Raw genomic sequence first — 19,757 nt, 5'->3', positions numbered from 1 at the left:
ATTCTTTCAAAGATTATTCTGCTACTAAGCCACGTGTGATTGGAACCTGTGATTTACATTTTGATGGTGTGTTTTCGGACTGATTGAGCGATCTGGTGCTTTGCTGTCTCCAAGGGTGTTTGGTGGGGTTTCCAGTGGAGTGTGTGGCCTGTAGGCCAAGAAGCCTGGAGACAGAGTGTGAGCCCATAATTGTCGCCATTTCTCACTGATCTCGCTGATTAAAGCATCAAGCAAAATTGAAATCAATGAGCATGAGAGTAGTAGGCGAGTGTGTGTACAGCGCTGTCTGCCTGCGTTTAACAGATCTGTCTCTCCCACTCGCTCGCTCCTGCCAGGGGAAGGGGCCTGCGTTTTACTGGTCTCTCCCTTGCTGCTCCCGGAGGAAGGTGCCTGTGTTTTACTGGTCTCTCCCTTGCTACTCCCGGAGGAAGGTGCCTGTGTTTTACTGGTCTCTCCCTTGCTACTCCTGGAGGAAGGTGCCTGTGTTTTACTGGTCTCTCCCTTGCTACTCCCGGAGGAAGGTGCCTGTGTTTGGCCGGTCTCTCTTCCTCTCACTCAATGCTGTCGGAGCACAGTGCTGGAGTCTTGGGTTTTGGGTAACATTTAATCTACTTGGTTTGTGGATTGGACTCTATGGTTGATGTTATATGTGTTCCTGGTGTCTAGTTACTCAGTTTTTTTTATTATTGCTATTCTGTGCAATTTTGATCGGGGCCGTCTGGCTCTGTGGCCTGCAGTCAACGAATGACACAGCGCTAAATTGAACTGAACTGAACATTGCTCAATGACCCTGTGGTTTGATGTTTTGTATTCTGTGCTTCTCACTCGTTTTTTTGCCGTTTACGCAGTTTGTTCTTTATTTTGCAAGTTGGGTGTTTGATGTTTTTCTTTGAACCGGTTCCATGGCGTTTCTTTGTTTTGTGGCTGTCAGTGGGATGATGAATCTCAGGGTTGTATACTGTATACATACTTTGATCATAAATGTCCTCTGAATCTTTGAAATCAGAATACCTGGAAGAAATGTGCCCAGTCTCCACTGAGAACACAAGATTAGGACTGAACTCAGATGATGGAGCTGTGATGCAGCAGCATAAACTGCTGTGGCACTGCACCACTGCAGAGTGCAATTGGAGCTACAGTATAATCCAAGTATGCTGCATTATGTAAAATACATACAGTACACTGTATATTTGATGCTTATCCAGAATTACTAGCTAATAGTTTTTGTGCACATCTGATAGTGATACAATCAACTTCCTCACTGATTAAAGTTCAATTGCTTTCCTCATAACAATTACTTGAAAATGTATGAATTTTGGCATTGGAATAGTTACAAAATGGGATGCACAGAATATGTCATTACAGTAAGTCATACCAACAGCCATCGGAGAGATGAAAGGAGAAGACCGAGAGCGGGTTTGATGGAGGTATTCAAAATTGAGGGGTATAGATAGGGTAAATGCAAGCAGGCTTTTTCCACTGAGATTGGGTGGGACTGCTATCAGAGGTCATGGGTTAAGAGTAAAAGGTGAAAGTATTAAGCAAGTATTAAGAGGGTTGTGAAAGTGTGGAAGGAGCTGCCAGCACAAGTGGTGCAGGTGAGCTCAATTTCAATGTTTAAGAGAAGTTGGGTCAGGTATATGGATAGTAGGGGTATGGAGGGCTATGGTCCTGGTGTGGGTGGATGGGAATTAGCAGTCTAAATGGTTTCAGCATGGACTAGATGGGCTGAAGGGCCTGTTCCTGAGCTGTACTTCTCCAATTGTTGAAATGCAAATGCAGGCTAATACTGTTGCAGATTAGAGACTTGGAGCTTGACAGCTTGTCAATTTGGGAGCTTAGATTGCAAAATATTTTCCACCTTTGTGTACACTTACATGGAGTACTGCCACAAGAAAGAAGTATTCGTCATCAAAGACCCCCACCATCCAGGCTTGTCCTCTTCTCGCTATTACTATTGGGCAGGAAGCACAGAAGCCTTAAGTGCCACACCACGAGGTTCAGGAAAAGTTATTACCCTATAACCATCAGCCTCCTGAACTGAGGTGAAAGTTTCAGTCACTACTACTCAGAACTGATTTTATGACCTGCCCACGCATACACTTTCAGGGACTTTTTACGACTCATGTTCTCAGTATTCATTTTATTTCCAGTTTGTATTTTGCACATCGGCTGTTTGTCAGTATTTGTTTATGTATAGTTTTAGAGAAAATTCTAATGTAGTTCTTTATTGCAAAGTCTATTGTATTTCTTCATTTTCCTGTATGTGTCTGGAAGAAAATGAATCTCACAGTAGCAAATAGTAACTATAGTAATGTACAAAAGTTTTAGGCACATAAATACTGTATAGACAAGGTGCCTAAAACATTTGCACTGTAGTGCTTTCATATATTGCACTCTACTGTTGCCACAAAAGTAATAAATTTCATGACGTATGTGAGTGATAATAAACCCGATTCTGATCTGGGTCTCTATTGTGGACTCAAAGTAGAAAGGGGGTAGGGAGAGGGTAATCGTGGTTGGGGAAAGGAGAACGGAGGGAGCAGGAAGCACCAGAGAGATTTTCTGTAATGAAAAATAAGCCAATTGTTTGGAATCAAATGACCTTTCCTGGTGTCTCAGAGCTGGGTGTGTCCGCAACCTCCCCGCGCCCCCCCATACCCCTGGCACTCCTTCTCCGCCACCTGTCCCACAGCCTCCCAAAGCACTACAAACTTCACTCTCTACTCCACGTTAAAAAATGTGGTAATAATTTTACTTTGAACTTCATAGAACAATGCAAGCTATATTTTAATAATTGTTTATTATAATGTTCAAACTTTGAACACTGTAATAACTCAGAGTTAGAATACATTTTGATGGGTTCTAATGTGATGTATTGTTGCTGTTGGTCAGTTACTAAAAAATAAATTTCTACAAAAGGCAATAAGGCCATCAGTAAAGTATTAAGCAAGAAGTGCATCATACCACTGACCACCAAGATCAAGTACACCCTGAGACTGACATCAAATGAATGGACAAGCCGTATATTCAGTAACAAGTTATGGTAGTGCAGTTTGAACATTCAACTTAAGATGAATATGTATAAATTTTATATTGATATTTCAGATCTATAAGACAGAAAAGTTCTGATCAGCAAGTCTTAATGTTTCAAGTTTGCTTTCCTCATTCTGTAATGATTGAACTTTGAACTCTGGTTGGCTAAATTGTTCCTTGTGTAGCATCTCCTGATGCTAAAAAATTTTGGGTTTAGAAATTTCTCCTTGATTCCATGTTGGATTTTGGGACTCCCTCAAAACCTCTCTAATGAATTCCAGTGAAGTCTTTTAATCATCTTGAAGACCACTAATTGAGACAAACAGTCATAGTAAAGTACAACACAGAAACAGGCCATTCAGCCCATCCAGTCCATGCTAAACCATTTAATCTGCCTACTCCCATTGACCTGCACTGAGACCATAACCCTCCATACCCGTACCATCTATGTATCTATGCAAACTTCTCTTAAATTGAAATTGAGCTCACATACACCACTTACACTGGCAGCTTGTTCCATACTCTCTCAACCCTCCGAGGGAAGAAGTTACCCCACATATTCCCCTTAAACTTTTTACCTTTTGCCCTTTACCCATGACCTCTCATTCTAGTCCACCCACCCTCATTGGAAAAAGCCTGCTTGCACTTAACCTATCTATTACTCTCATAATTTTACATACCTGTATCAAATCTCTTCTCAGTCTTCTATGTTCCAATGAATATTGTCCCAACCTATTCAATTTTTCCTTATAGCTCAGGTCCTCCAGTCCGGGTAACATCCTTGTAAATTTTCTCTGCACTCTTTCAACTTTATCTATCTTCTTAAATTTCTTAACTTGTACAACCTTTCATTTCCCATATTGATTTGGTCAATATTCTTACAAAACCTCCAGTGTCCCTATACATAATGTGAAAATCTGAACAGTTCACATTACTTTGATGAAGTGTAGTAAAGATTTTACCACATTTAATTTAAGTTCCTTATATTCCTAATCTATCACTCTGTAAAAGAAATGATAAACTGTGCTGGCTGTTTTAATTCCATTATCAACTACTTTACATCGTGTCTCCTGGGCACCTAGGCAATGATGTCTTCTGGGACAACGTATGAAAATTGGATCAGAAGTACCACTGTGCTAGAAAGCGCAAAATCAAATTTTCAGGTTAATGTAAAACCACACAGTTATGGTCATGTTTCACTCTGGAACAAAAATTACTTTCAATAGCATGTCAAGGAATAAACAGCGTTACATGATTACATTTCAAATGAGAGTATCTTAAAATGTTGTAAAATATGTAGATTAAAATGACTGTTTAATTTTTGAAAATGGAATCCATAAATAGTAACTGCTGGAGCTGAGGTACAGTTATGATTTAGGATATAAATGTAACTCTCGCTTCGGCAGGTGGCTTAATAAAGGGGATGGTAGCCCCCCGGTGGATGCTGTGTGATGTGTCCCCTGTTACAAATCAGTACCACGAAATAACAAACAGTACACAATATGCGATTAAACAATTGAGCTTTATAATTCTTAATTTGACGGTACGGTTAATAAAGAAAACCAGAAAAGAAAAAGGGCCCATTCTCATAAAACAGTCCAATGCGCAATGTTGGAGCTCACTGATAAGGCCGTTCGTCCACCATTGACCTCCTCCGATCATCTCTAACCTTCAGACCCTCGCTCCAAGTCCACTCCTTTCCGTGGTCTACCAACTCTCTCCATTCGTGTCTTCTTTCCTCATCTCTCCCCGGGAAAAGATCCCGAATTCCCAACTCCCAGACAGACAAGAACAACATCCTGCTCATTGGCTAGCATGCCCCATTATCTCTAGTCATAACCCAAACATTGCTGCTACAGGGAAACCATTACCTTTGCAGTGGAACATTACAGAGAAGTCATTACATTAGCAGTGAAACTTCACAGTGTGTTACATAAATATACATAGAAACACTGCAGACCCTTTGCCCCACAATGTTGTGCCGACCATGTAACCTACTCTAGAAGCTGCCTAGAATTCCGTACCGCATAGCCCTCTATTTTTCTGAGCTCCATGTACCTATCTATGAATCTCTTAAAAGACCCTATTGAATCTGTTTCTACCACCTTCACTGGCAGTGCATTCCACACACCCAGCACTCCCTGTGTGAACAATTTGCGCCTGACATCCCCTCTGTACATACTTCTAAGAACCTTAAAACTATGCCCTATTATATTAGCCATTTCATCCCTGGGGGAAAAGCCTCTGGCTATCCAGATGATCGATGCCTCTCATTATCTTATACACCTCTATCAGGTCACCTCTCATCCTCCATCACTCCAAGGAGAAAAGGCCGAATTCACTCAACCTGTTCTCATAAGGCATGCTCTCCAATCCAGGCAACATCCTTGTAGATCTCCTCTGCACTCTCTCTATAGTATCCACATCCATCCTGTAGTGAGGTGACCAAAAACAGAACACAGTACTCCAAATAGGGTCTAACTAAGCTCTTAGAAAGCTGTAACATTACCTCATCACTCTTGAACTCAGTCCCATGGTTGATGAAGGCCAACACACCATAACCACACTGTCAACCTGTGCAGCACTCTTGAGTGTCCTATGGATACAGATCCCAAGATTTCGCTGATCCTCCACACTGCCAAGAGTCTTACCATTAATATTATATTCTGTCTTCAAGTTTGACCTACCGAAATGAATATTTATCTGGGTTGAACTCCATCTGCCACTTCTCAGTCCAGTTCTGCATCCTATCAATATCATGCTGTAACCTCTGACAACCGTCCAGACTATCCACAACACACCCAACTTTTGTGTCATCGGTAAACTTACTAACTCACCCTTCTACTTCCTTATCCAGGTCATTTATAAAAATCACAGAGCGGAGGGGTCCCAGAACAGATCCCTGGTATATAATACTGGAAATATTCAGCAAGTCCAGAGGCATCTATGGAGAGAGAAACAGAGCTAATCTATTCCTTTCTGCACAGATGCTGGCTGACCACATTTCTAGTATTTTCCGATTTTATTTCAGATAACCAGCTTCTGAAGTTCCCTCTGACCATTCAACATGGAATACAAAATCTACCTATAGGAGAGAATCAAAAATCCAGCATCCACGGCTTACCTTTGGAGAAACAAGTAATTTTGAAATTTCATTTTAAAGCAGAATTGAATTCAAATGTATACTGTGCAGATATGATTTGACATCAAAATAGCAGTATTATTTAATTAACAAAGAATTATAGGATTGAATTGACATTAAATTATATTCTTGTGTTCCTACGACAGGGAGATGGAGATGATCCGCGGAGTCAAGAAGTTATAACTCGATCCCTTCACTGGGCAGATGGTTTTGTTTTTGTCTTTTCGCTTACAGACACAGACAGCTGGAAAACTCTCCGTCCACTCCATCAGCAAATCAGGAAAATCTATCCCAACATCCGACTTCCATTTGTGTTGATAGGAAACAAAGCTGATTTACCTCACGCACGGCAAGTTGAAACAACTGAAGGAATCCAGTTGGCAAATGAGATAGGAGGAGCTTACTATGAAGTTTCTGCCAGAGAAAATTGTAATGAGGTCTATGATGCTTTCCATCAAGTCTGCCAAGAAATTAGTAAAATGATGGGAAGCAGCAACGGAGAGAAAAGAAGAGGTCTGCTTTTAGCTAGGCCCAAATCACCAAACATGCAAGATTTTGGAAGGCGCTTAAAGCAAGCTCTATCATCTAAAGTAAAATCTACTAGTGCTATTTAACAGCACTCTTTTGCACAGGTTGCAAGCTTCATATCCATTGTATTTCCAGTTTACATGAGGGATGAATGGAAAGTACTTTCTGAGGACACCAATTAAGTGAATACTCGAAGATATTTTAAAGATTAGCATATGCAAATTGTGACTTCTTGCAATTTTCAGTTTCCTTCTCCATGTATGCCATGTGACAGAATTTTAACTGCTGAGTGTGTGTTTTTATGTGTATACATAATGAAGAAATTCAGTTCCTAGTGTGCAATGCGGGCGGTTCACCTGGAACCGGAAGTGATGTTGGTGAGCTGGTTATGCGTGCTCAGTGTGAAGCTAGGAGCCATGTACTGCTTTATGGAATCTTGGTGTTGCTGCTTCATCCGGTTCAATTCTGGCCTTTGTGCCTTTGAGTTCACCAATACCCTTCTCAAACACCTTCTTATTAGTATTAAGCAGCTGTGACAACCTTTGGGCTGGGCTGCAGTTGCTTGTTGATGACACACTGAGAACTTTAATTGTGTGCCAATCTAGTTGGATTTTTCTCAACCATTCACATCTGAAAAGTGCTGGCCTTCCACTTTTCAACACATAAAGTCCTAACTGCTGTGTTTAGCCTCCATATATCATATTCACTTTCAGTTTGCCTTTGGGAGACACTTTTTCACCTAGTAGGTCTTTAGCATCACCAAGCTTAGAAAACAGTCTGTTGTAGTCAAAGCTGACCCTGTATCCAGCTTCATTTTATGATTTTGCAATCTGCTTCAGTATCGCCATATAGTTCTAGGCACGGCAGCTCAGCTTTGTCACGCTCTGTGTTGTCTAATTCAGTTTCACATTCAGTCACTTTATGCATTTGTTTAGTTTTGTGTTTGAAACTTTTCACTCCATGCGATTTTTCTCTTTGCTTGTGTTTTTTGTCTGACTTACACACTCTCTCTATGTGGCCTTGCCTGTGACACTTTCTGCAAACCCTTTCTTTGAACCAACAATCACTTGCTTCATGGATGGATTTGCCACATCGATAACATTTTTGGTTTTATGCACCATTCAGGGACATTTTGCGAATTTCACATTCTGAACTCTTTTTCTGTAATTCTGACTTGTCCTTTGCTGCAGTCTCTAATGATATGGCAATGGTGAATGTCCATTCTAAGGTTAAGTCTCTTTCTGACAGTAGGTTCTTTTGAGTGCTTTGATTATGCATGCCACGTACAAGCCTGTCCCTTAATGCATCAGAAAGTCTATCTCCAAAGTCACAGTATTGGGAAAATTTGCACACTTCTGCAATGTATTCAGAAATGTTTTCATTCTTTGACTGGTTCCTTTTGTGAAATCTAAAACTCTCTGCAATTACTAGCAGTTTTGAGCTCAAGTGATTTAGCAAAATGGCAACGATTTCATTGAATGTCTTGCTGGCTTTTCAGGAGTTACTAAGTTGCTTAAGAAACTGTATATTCTGGCAGTCATTAAATGATGAATTGTGGAGACTTTCTTTACCTCAACCACATCGTTAGCATTACAATACAGTTCAACCCTCTCGAGATACAATTCCCAATCCTCATTAGCACTATCAAGTTCATCAACTTTCCCAACTAAGGCCATCGTCACATTACTTTTACTTTAGCTTTGTTTGTTGTGCATCTCTCACTGTGTACTGTGCACCATTATTCACGTGCCCTTTTCTAGCATTCGTGACCACCTTCTCCCTCACCGTACTGGTTCAGTTCGCTCTTTTCTCTCGCTGTCTCTGTCCCTTCCTCCGAATTCTGTCATCTCATAACTGACAGTGTAGTTGGTGATATCCGTTGACATTCAGGTTTGTACTCATCGACAATTTGTTTTGTGTGTACAATTTCATATTAAATAAATAAAGACATGCACTCAGAGACCAAGTTAATGTGTATATTCACTTAGCAGAGAGAGCAGGAAATCAACGTACATGTGTGAGTTATCATTCAATAATTAGTGCTAAGAAGAGTCATTGCGTTAAAAGAAATAGATCCATACAGTGGTGATAGGCAAATTACGGTGGGTCCAGGTCCTTACTGAAACAGGAGGTGATTCTAGCCATGACCAACCTCTCAAAGCATTTATCACCACAGACCTGAGTGCTGCTGGACCATAGTCTCTGAGTGGCTCAAAGATGCAAAAATTTGATTTGGTGGATCAGCCAGTTTAAAAGATCCATCAAATTCATTTAAACTGAACAGCTCTCGAGTCATGCTATGACAATTCTGACGTAGATTGCTGGCTAACTTGTAGCAATCTCCATAACCCAACTTATTCTTCCTGCATGTGCATTGCTTGTTGGCACACCAAACTCTGCAGGAACACCCTGAAAGTGCTTTTGTTTTTTGAGGTGTCCTCCTTTTTCTGGCTTATCAGCAGAGCTGACACTGAATTAGAATCAGGTTGACTATCACCGGCATATGTTGTGATATTTAACTTTGCAGCTGCAGTACAATGCAATACATGATAAACATAGAAAAGCAACTGAGTTACAGTAAGTATACATATATAGTCTTACTGTATAAATTAAAGTAGTGCAAAAACAGAAGTAAATTTTAAAAAATGAGGTGCTGTTCTTGGGTTCAACGTTCATTTAGAAATCAGATGGCAGTGGGGAAGAAACTGTTCCTGAATAGCTGTGTGTGTGCCTTCAGGCTTCTGTATCTCCTTCCTGATGGTAGCAATGAAAAGAGGGCATGTCCTGGTTGGCGGAACCCTTAACGATGGATACTGCCTTCCCGAGATACCACTCCTTGAAGATCTCTTGGATACCACGGAGGACGGTACCCATGATGGAGCTGACTAATTTTACAATTTTCTGCAACTTACTTTGATCTTATGCAGTAGCCCCCTCATACCAGACAGTAAAAGAGCCAGTCAGAATGCTCTGAAGAAGATTTCAAGTGTTTTAGGTGACAAACCAAATCTCCTCAAACTCCAAATGAAATATAACCACTGTCTTGCCTTCTTTATAGCTGCATCAATATGTGGTGTCCAGATTAGGTCCTCAGACTTACTGACACCCAGGAACTTGAAATTTCTCACTCTCTCCAATTCTTTTTTTTTACTAATTTTTTTATTGCAACACCAACAAACTCTCTCCAATTCTGATCCCCCTATGAGGATTGGTTTGTGTTCCCTCATTCTACCCTCTGTGAAGACCACAATCAGCTCTTTGACCTTACTAACAATGAGTACAAAGTTGTTGCCACTGTTTAGGCGTGGATGAGATCACCGGAGAGACAGAGTCACTGGTAGATACAAAGCAGCTGCTTTATTTGACACAACACGACACAGCAGGCATCTACGGACGGAGACACTTTCGGTGGAAAGGTCTGCTAGCCCAATGTGGGCTTGATGTTTATATGCTAAACACAAAGGCAATCGCTACTTAAAAAGTTATGGACAATGCATAGACAATGCTTCCTATTGAAGTTACATGCAAAATATCACACCACCTAACTTCATCCTTTCCTTCTGATGCCAAAAGTCTGGGTTGGTATCCACAGCCTTTAGGAATGTAGTTAAATCCACAATACATTTATTTGGCATTTTACGTGCTAACATAGAAGACAATTAATATTTATAATGTATAGATAATACTGTCTTTGAAACTACAGCATCTGGTCAAACTACGGTGCCAGAAGCATCTGGTCACACCTTTTTAGGAAGCGCATTGTTGTGGACTGAATCCTCAGTACTTTGTCAAATAGTCAAATAGAAGTCTGGTGGCCAAAGTTATTTAAGTGTAAACAAATCATCTACTCAAAAAATCTCACTCTAACAGCCACGACCAGAGAATGTTCCAGTAAAAGGGAGCTGTATGGTGTTCATTGAGCACAAGGGGCAGCACTAAAGGAGCAGCTACTGATTGTGGAAAGACAAGTGCAGCCAACATTAGGTCTGACTGCATGTGAAAGGCTCAACCCCGTGGGAACAGTTTTTATAGTAGCTTCACAGACCAAAGATGACCAGGCGTCACTCATGGAAGAGTACTCAGATGTCTTTAAGGGGCTCAGGTGCTCTCCTGATGTAATTCGAGAAACTCGTAACAACATCCATGAGAGCTCCAGAGAGGTTAAGCAAGAGAACTTGAGAGCCCCAGAATGGTTTTGCAAGAGAAGCACAAGAAATCCACCTTCCATAGACATCTGTATCAGCTACACCAGTGATTGTCAGGCTGCCAGTGCTGAACAGGGTGATCAGGATGAAGAAGTCGCCAGTCTTGCTTCCACATTATGCAACCTGTCTGTCACTGACTTCCAATTAAGGACAAGAAATCAAAAATATCTCCACAATCCTCAGCTCCATTATGAGGTATGTGGAGCGAATTATGTTCACGCAGCAAGAACAAGTACAGAGACAAACAGATAGGATCTTGGCAGCAGATGTGAAAAGTAAACTTGTTCAGAAAGACTCTAATATTAACACAGCAAAGGAAAGCAATACATCTGTGGAGACAAATAGCAGAACAAAAGATCATTGAATCGCCACCAAGGCTGATTCAGAGTTTATGAGTGAAATGGGACTGATTTTGCTCATTTCAATTGAAGTTAATGTAAATATCTTTGTGGAAAGCATTGTTGTTTCTTGCAGGTTTATGAGGGCAGAGCATTGTGTATGTTTTCTCTAAAGGGGGAAGATCTGTGTATTATGTGTGTACATAATAGAGAACTTCACTTCCCAATATGAAACGCGGGCATTTTGCCCAGAACTGAAAGTGACATTGGTGAACTGGTTGCTTGCACTCAGTGTGAAACTAGAAGCTGTGTACTGTAAATAAATGTGTGTTCATTTTTCCAATGCAAAGTTTGTCTTTGTTAAAGAACTAACATAACTTGGTGCAAAAGGTGCTCAGTGTTCTGTGTAGGCATGTTTACTTGTGATGTATACAGTCATTATGATAGTAGTTTGTTTTGTGCCACTAATCTGCTGAATTATATTGAGTTAAAATTATTCTCAGACTGAAGCAATTTTAAATTGTGGACTAAGTTACATTATTAGAAGCATCCACAGGGAACTCTTGTTTTCTTAAATTATAAATGCATTGAGGTTAAATCCCACAGATGCTGCAGGTTGAATGACTTTCTATAAAGTTCCATTATTCATTGAAATTCTGGTTTCAAATGCTTGTATATTAAGAAGGCATGACCATTAATCAGGGACTCCTGTTAAAAATGATGCTTGTCTGTTCATGACAGAGTTATGTTTGACAATAATGTTCTGGTGAGAGGGTAGCTGGCTGCCACCAATTGCCCAAATTCATTTATTTCTAAAATAACCCAGCAGGAAGTATTTATTCATATTTTATTGTAAATAACTGATGATTATGATGTTGTTTAGGTAAGAGTGCATGAGGAAAAAAAAGATCAAAAATTGCATTGTCGCTCTTTCGACATTGTTTGTTCAAATTGTGGTAGATTACTTACATGCCGATGTTTGGCTCCATTTCACTAATTAAAGCTTCCATTGTGTGCTGATTAACGTGACGAGGGAGATTGAAGCATCGAGGCCAGCTGCCTGTCTTTTGATCATTCTGTACCAGAGAGGGAACAGCCTGCCACTGGGCCTGGAGAATATTGCCCAGGTTTTCTGCGGTTTGAATGTGGACATGGACTATAAACTTTCTTTCAGTCTTACTACTTTTTATATTCTGTTTCTCGCCCGATCTTTCTTATTTTTTTTGTGTAGGGCGGGGGATTTGGGGGGGGGGCACGGGGTTGATGTGCCTTTTTGTTTTGTTCAGTTTTTGTGCTGGAGGAGGGATTTGGGGATTGACGATCGTGCTGTCTTTCTTATCTTTCTTGGCTTCATCTGGAGAAGAAGAATATCAGAGTAGTATACTTTGAAAATAAATGAACCTTTGAAACCTTTGAATAATTTCCTTGATTAGATTGGTTATTTCCAGACATGGTCCCGTTAACATGCCTGATCTTTCCTGGTGCCAGACACAGAACTCAAGAAATTACGATCAAGGATCACCTTTACTCTCCTATATGGATTTACATGTATTAGGATTTATATGGATTTACCCTGTGTTGTTTCAGGTGTGAACAAAAGACAACATTCAACAATTATGAAGTATAAAGGATTATATAAAAAAGTAAAGTTAGAGGTTAAAGTACTTAAATACCAGCATCTATTTACAATGTAACAGTATTATAAAAGTGGTTTATAGTGTTTACAGTGGAGGGGATAATGAGAATGGTTGATCAGATTAACTGCCTGGGGGAGGGGGGGAAGAAACTTTTAAGATTGCATTATAAATATTGTTTTAATAGCCCTATAGCACTTTGCAGAAGAGAGTCTTTGGAAAATGCAGTTTTTCCATTGTGGGTCATGTCCATAACAACTTTTCAAAGCCTGCTTCTTTATCCTTGACATACAGACGTCCTGCTGTGATGGTAGACTTCAGCCAATGACTTTTTCAGCTGACCTAACAGATTGCTGTCATTTTTGTACATTGTGACGGGATGCATGTACGCATATTTTGTTGTAAATAACTAACTGTCTGGGTAAGAGTTCATGGGAAAGATTTCATGAGGAAAAAAGTCAAAAATTGGATTGCCCCCTTTTTAGGTGCTGTTCATTCAAATCGTGGCAGATTGTTCTGGGAATGTTTTCTGCCTTGTTCCCTTGACTGGACTGGTCATTTCCAGACATGGTACCTAATAACAAGCCTGATTTTTCCTGATGTCTCATGATGTCAATTGCTGTGCCATATAATTTCTTCTGGCACCAGCATAAATTAAATCACAAACCTCCACATTATAACCATCATGGAACAGTATCAATAGAACTAGATGCTTCTATTCCTACCCCATAAAGGGATGCTCTGCTGACAAATGGAAATCTGACTGGGCAATTTGAGAATTTACTGGAGGCTGTTCAAATTAATTGCAAAATCCATAGAGTGTGCCAAAATTAACAGGGGGTGTTTGATTTCACAGAAAACAGCTATCTTACATTTTCATTTCATGGGTGTCTCAGTTTGTGATACTGTTGGCAGCACTCTAACGTTGGTGATTTGTTGTGGTCCTGGGTGGATCAGAGGCTTGAGAGCAGGAACCAAATATGCACATCAGTGAAAATCAACAATTGTCACTGAAAAATTGGACATCCTGCAGTAAGAGCTTTGACTATGCCTGACTGCTTTCTGCATGGAGGTCAAGGTTATCTTCACTCTCCGCTTCCTTACCACAGAAACTTTATATGTAACTGCAGCCCCACCTTCAAGTTGCTGCCCTCTTTTCTATCAATGAAGCTACCAAGACATTGTGTTTACAAAGAAATAGTTCCATTAATTTTGATTTCAGTGAGAAATAAAGGTCATCTCAAGGATTTGGATTTACTGGCTCCCTTTGATCTCAGGCAATCATTCATGTGCCCATAAAAGCTCTGCTTAATAACCAGTGCAACGCACACAAAATGCAGGAGGATCTCAGCAGGCCAGGCAACACCTATGGAAAAGAGCGTAGTCGATGTTTCGGGCCGAGACCCTTCAGCAGGACTCTTTTCCAAAGATGCTGCCTGGCCTGCTGAGTTCCTCCAGCACTTTATGTGTGTGTGTTGCTTGGATTTAAAGCAACTGCAAATTTTCTCTTGATTGTGATTGGCTCAGTAACCCGTATCTTGCAATGAAAAGAAAAGATTTCTACTCCCCCCCTGCCCCCCGGGCAGAACATTTTGCAATTTGAGAAGAATTTCCTCATAGTCAATGTCATGTTTCTGGGAAGTTGTGGTGGACAAAGAGCAACAAAAAATTCTGGACCCTGAGGCATATAAGGATGGGCCTGAAGAGCAGGTGAGCAAGATGAAGGAAGCAGTGAGGTGGACACCTACGATAGTGTCATCTCTCAGATGATTGGAGGTAGAAATCATTGTCAGCATGGACCACAGGATTTCCCTGAGACAGGGAGATACTTCTCCAAAATAAAATGCACAAAATCACAACCCCACTGTGTAAGCTAAGGAAACTTCTGTACATGTTAATTATTGTCATCTGGGTAATTCACCAATAACCAACTAGTTAGCTCGGATGACACTTTGAAATTCTACTGAGTTATTTTTGCAGTTTCTCCTTCACAGATTATGACACAAGTTTACAAGTAGATCGTGGGTGTAATATGAATGTAAGGAAGGACAAGTCGATGATTGGGTACAAATGCAGACAGTGCAAAGAGTTACATTGTACCACAGAGGCAAAATTCAAAAGGGTACATAATACAGGACTGAATGTGCTGTATTTTAATGCATGTAGTATTTGGATCAAGGTGGATGAACTCGTGGAGCAATTAGAGATTGGCTAGTATGTTATGGGCATCACTGTCATAGTTGGGAGCTTAATATCAAAGGATAACTTTGAATTGAAAGGACAGGCAGGAAGGTATAGGAGGTGGTGTTGCTCTGTTGGTAACATACGGAATTACATCTTTAGAAAGAGGTGACAAAGGGCCAGGAATATCAAATCTTTGCGGATGGAGTTAAGAAACTACAACAGTAAAAAAAACATTATGGGGATCATATATAGGCTTCCAAATAGTCAAGAAGTGGGGTTGAGAGTGCAAAGGGAGCTGGAAAGGGTAATGTCACAATTGTAATGTGGGACTTCAATATGCAAGGAGATTGGGAAAATCAGGTTCATGTCGGATCACAAGAGAGTGAATTTGTTGAATGCCTGTGAGATGTCTTTTTAGAGCAGCTTGTGCTTGAGTCTACTTGGGGAAAGGCTATCTTAGATTGTGTGCTGTGTAATAATCCAGATTTTATTAGTGAGCTTAAGGTAAAGGAGTCCTTAGGAGACAGTGATCATAATATGATTGAATTCACACTGCAATTTGAGAGGGAGAAGCATGACTCACTTGTATCAGTATCACAATGGAATAAAGGGAATTACAGAGCCATGAGTGAGGAGCTTGCCCAGGTGGATTGGAGGGGAATACTGGCGGGGATGACAGCAGAGCAAAGGTGACTGAAGTTTTTGGGACTAGTTCACATGGCATAGGATAGACATGTCCCAAAGAAGAAGTTGTCAAATGGCAGGACTAGGCAACTGTGACTGACAAGGGAAGTTAAGGACTGCATAAAAGCCAAGAAAACGGCATATAATGCAGCAAAAGTGAGTGGGAAGTTGGATGATTGGAAAACTTATAAAATCCAACAAAAGGCAACTAAAAAAGCAATAAGAAGGGAAAAGATGAATATGAGGGCAAACTAGCAAATTATATAAAGTGTCACATAGCCCATGACGGGTTAAAGAACCAGCAGAAATAGAAAACACTTTGGAGTCTGGTATTGTTATTCATTAATACTATTTATTAGTAACTACGTAATACAATAATATAATTTCAGATATATTAAACAGGTTAGCAAAGAGTATATGTATATAAGTGTGGAAATATATGAAAACCAAACTTCTTCAAGCCTAGGGGTAAATAGATACAGCCTTACAGTGATGAGTAAAGTTCAGTTCAGTTCGTGGTATTGAGTGGGGTAGTGATGGAGAGAGAGAGAGAGGTTTTAGTCTTCAGGTGAGCTGACGTTGTCGATCTTCCCGTTGTCCTCCAAAATCCTTTAGAAGTCACTGAATGTGACCACAACAAAGGGGACCGTTCTTCTGCAGTGGAATTATCAACCCAGGCGAGGGTTGGGCACACGAATAACTCCCCACCGCTCACGCCTTTTTCACACTGTGAGAGCCACTGATCGATCTGCCTGATCGATCCTCCAAAATCACGTGTCTGTGAGTCTATAAGCTGACCTTCTATTTATCTCACCATGCAGAACACAAGCTGTCCATCAAGTAGCTCCTCCCTTCTCTCTCTGTCGGACCACAGAAGCTGGCAGTATCCTTGCAAAAGTGTAAACACACTGCAGAGAAACCGTAACACCATCTCAAAGCAGTCTTCATCTCTCTCTCTCTTAATAGCAAGGTGCTTGTGTTGAACAACTCTCTCTCTCTCTCTCCTTTTAAAAGCACAGTTCATAGAGATAATTCAGGATCCCGTCACAAAAGTAGGATACCAGAAGTTTTTTCAGTTATATAAAGAGTTGATTTTGGGCCACTGGAAAATGATGCTGGTGAGGTAGTAATGGAGGACATAGAAATGGCAGATGAACTTAATGGGTATTTTGCATCTATTACAAAGGGAAAAGTGCTAGGCAAACTCAAAGGTTTTAAGGTGGATAGGTCACCTGGACAGATGGACTATATCCCAGAGTCCTGAAAGAGGTTGCTGAAGAGATAGCAGATGCATTGGTTATGATCTTTCAAGAATCACTTGATTCTGGCCTGGTTCTGGAGGACTGGAGAATTGCAAAATTCACTCCACTCTTTAAGAAGGGAGGAAGGCAAAAGAAAGGAAATTATAGGCCAGTTAGCCTAACCTCAGTGGTTGGGAAAGTGTTGGAGTCCATTAATAAGGTTGAGTTTTCGGGGTACTTGGAGACTAATGATAAAATAAATCAAAGACAGCATGGTTTCTGTAAAGGGAAATCTTGCCTGACAAATCCATTATAGTTCTTCAAGGAAGTGACAAGCAGGATGGACAAAGGAGAGGCAGTGGATGTCATTTACTTGGAATTCAGAAGGGGTTTGATGAGGTGCCACATATGTGGCTGCTTAACAAGGTAAAGTCCCATGGCATTATAAGACAGATAAAGGATGAAGGAATGGCTGACAGGCAGGAGGTTGTTGCCAGCGACTAGTGGTGTTCCTCAGGGGTCAGTTTTGGGATCGCTACTTTTCTTATTGTTTGTCAATGATTTGGATAATGGAATTGGTGGCTTTTTGGCAAAGTTTGCAGATGATATGGAGATAGGTGGAGGGGTAGGTAGTGCTGAGGAAACAATGCGATTGCAGAAGGACAGACAAATTGGAAGAATGGGAAAAAAGTGACAAATGGAATACAGTGTTGGGAAATGTATGATAATGATTTTGGTAAAAGGAGCAAAATGCAGGCTATTATCTAAATGGAGAGAAAATTCAAATATTAGAGATGCAAAGGGACTTCGGAGTCCTCGTGCAAGACTCCAGAAGGTTAATTTACAAGTTGAGTCTGTGGTAAAGAAGGCAAATGTAATGTTGGCATTCATTTCAAGGGTAACAGAATATACAAACAAGGAGATATTGCTGAGGCTTTATAAGACACTAGTCAAGCCTCACTTGGAGTATTGGCAACAAGTTTGGGTCCCATATCTCAGAAAGGATGTATTGTCATTGGAGAGCATCCGGAGGAATTTCACGAGGTTGATTCCAGGAATGAAGGGGTTAACATATGAGGAATGTTTGGCAGCATTAGGTCTGTACTCACTGGAATTCAGAAGAATGGTGGGTGGGGGGGGGGATGGGATCTCATTGAAACCTACCAAATGTTGAGAGGACTAGATTAGGTGGATGTGGAGAGGATGTTTTCTCTGGAGGGGGTATCCAGAACTAGAAGGCACAGCCACAGAATTGAGGGGAGACCCTTTAGAACAGAAGTAAGGAAGATTTTTTTTAGACAGAGAGTAGCGAATTTGAGGAATGCTCTGCCACAGACAGCTGTGGAGGCCAAGACCATGAGTATGTTTAAAGCGAAAATTGATAGTTTCTTGATTGATCAGGGCATCAAAGGTTATGGTGAGAAGGCAGGTGTATGGGGTTGAGTGGGATCCAGGATCAGCCATGATGGAATGGTGGAACAGACTCGATGGGCTAAATGGCCTAATTCTGCTTCTGTGTCTTATGGTCTTATAGACACCACACACACACACACACACACACAAGTGAATAAATCTCTGTTTTATTTATTTAACCAGCTTGTTAAACATCTTATATTTCCTGATAGGTGCTTAAGGAAGTTAGAAACCTATATAAATTGCTCTTTCCAATGAAGACATCTAATATGGATGTGTTAAAAGTGGTTCATGGATCACTTACCTTGAGAGGACATGAAATTTCTTTTTGATTGCTCTATTGTGTGAGGATTCTCAAAGTATGTGGTTACTGCAGCCATATCCTGCCAGCCTCTTCTGGTTTGCTGGACTCTCTTCCCAGCATGTATCTGAATGGTGGGAACTTCCATGAACAATTGATGAATATGGGAGCAGCCTCCTTCTCCCTTGCAGCATCATTCACAACAGCTATTCAGTGCCCTGGCTCTCAAAGGCCTGTGTGTCTTTTAGGGTTGATGCTTTTCTTTTATGGTCAAGAAGCAGTATCAGCAGCTGTGCTGAGCTGACTTGTGGGAATTATGTGAGTTCCTATTTTGGTCTTAATGCCAAGTGCTTGCAAATCTGAGCCCAAGTAATTAAATAGAATGATACCATGTTTTTAAACTAGAAGCAAATAAATTTGGCTGGACAATACAATGTGTGTGACTATTATTATAATTTAATCAATTGTCCTTACTGGGAAATAGGAATTATTTCTCAGATCTTCGTAGTATTCAACATTCAAAATGATTATAAAGAACAAAGAACACACATAAAAGTTGCTAGTGAACGCAGCAGGCCAGACAGCATCTATAGGAAGAGGTACAGATGACGTTTCAGGCCGAAACCCTTCATCAGGACTAACTGAAAGAAGAGCTAGTAAGACATTTGAAAGTGGGAGGGGGAGGGGGAGATCCAAAATGATAGGAGAAGATGGGAGGGGAAGGGATGAGGCCAAGAGCTGGACAGTTGATTGGCAAAAGGGATATGAGATGGTCATGGGACAGGAGGCCTAGGGAGAAAGAAAAGTGGGGGGGGGAGAAGCCCACAGGATGGGCAAGGGGTACAGTGAGAGGGATAGAGGGAGAAAAAGGAGAGAGAGAGAAAAAAAATGTGTGTGTATATAAATAAATAACGGATGGGGTACGATGGGGAGGTGGGGCATTAGCGGAAGTTTGAGAAGTCAATGTTCATGCCATCAGGTTGGAGGCTACCCAGACGGAATATAAGGTGTTGCTCCTCCAACCTGAGTGTGGCTTCATCTTTACAGTAGA

General features: G+C 40.8%; 1 protein-coding gene across 1 annotated transcript in view; it reads left to right on the top strand.

Annotated features, from left to right (window-relative positions):
• Positions 1-12,451, top strand: part of rasl11a (RAS-like, family 11, member A) — a 39,112-nt gene extending 26,661 nt beyond the window's left edge. Inside the window, exon 4 of the mRNA XM_072270852.1 lies at positions 6,325-12,451. Coding sequence (XP_072126953.1) covers positions 6,325-6,792 — 468 coding nt within the window. The 3' untranslated portion in view covers positions 6,793-12,451. The remainder of the gene's footprint in view (positions 1-6,324) is intronic.
• Positions 12,452-19,757: the final 7,306 nt, after the last annotated feature.

The sequence above is a fragment of the Mobula birostris genome, chromosome 10 (genome assembly GCF_030028105.1).
Source record: "Mobula birostris isolate sMobBir1 chromosome 10, sMobBir1.hap1, whole genome shotgun sequence".
Lineage (NCBI taxonomy): Eukaryota > Metazoa > Chordata > Chondrichthyes > Myliobatiformes > Myliobatidae > Mobula > Mobula birostris.
This window is presented reverse-complemented; position numbering and strand designations above follow the sequence as displayed.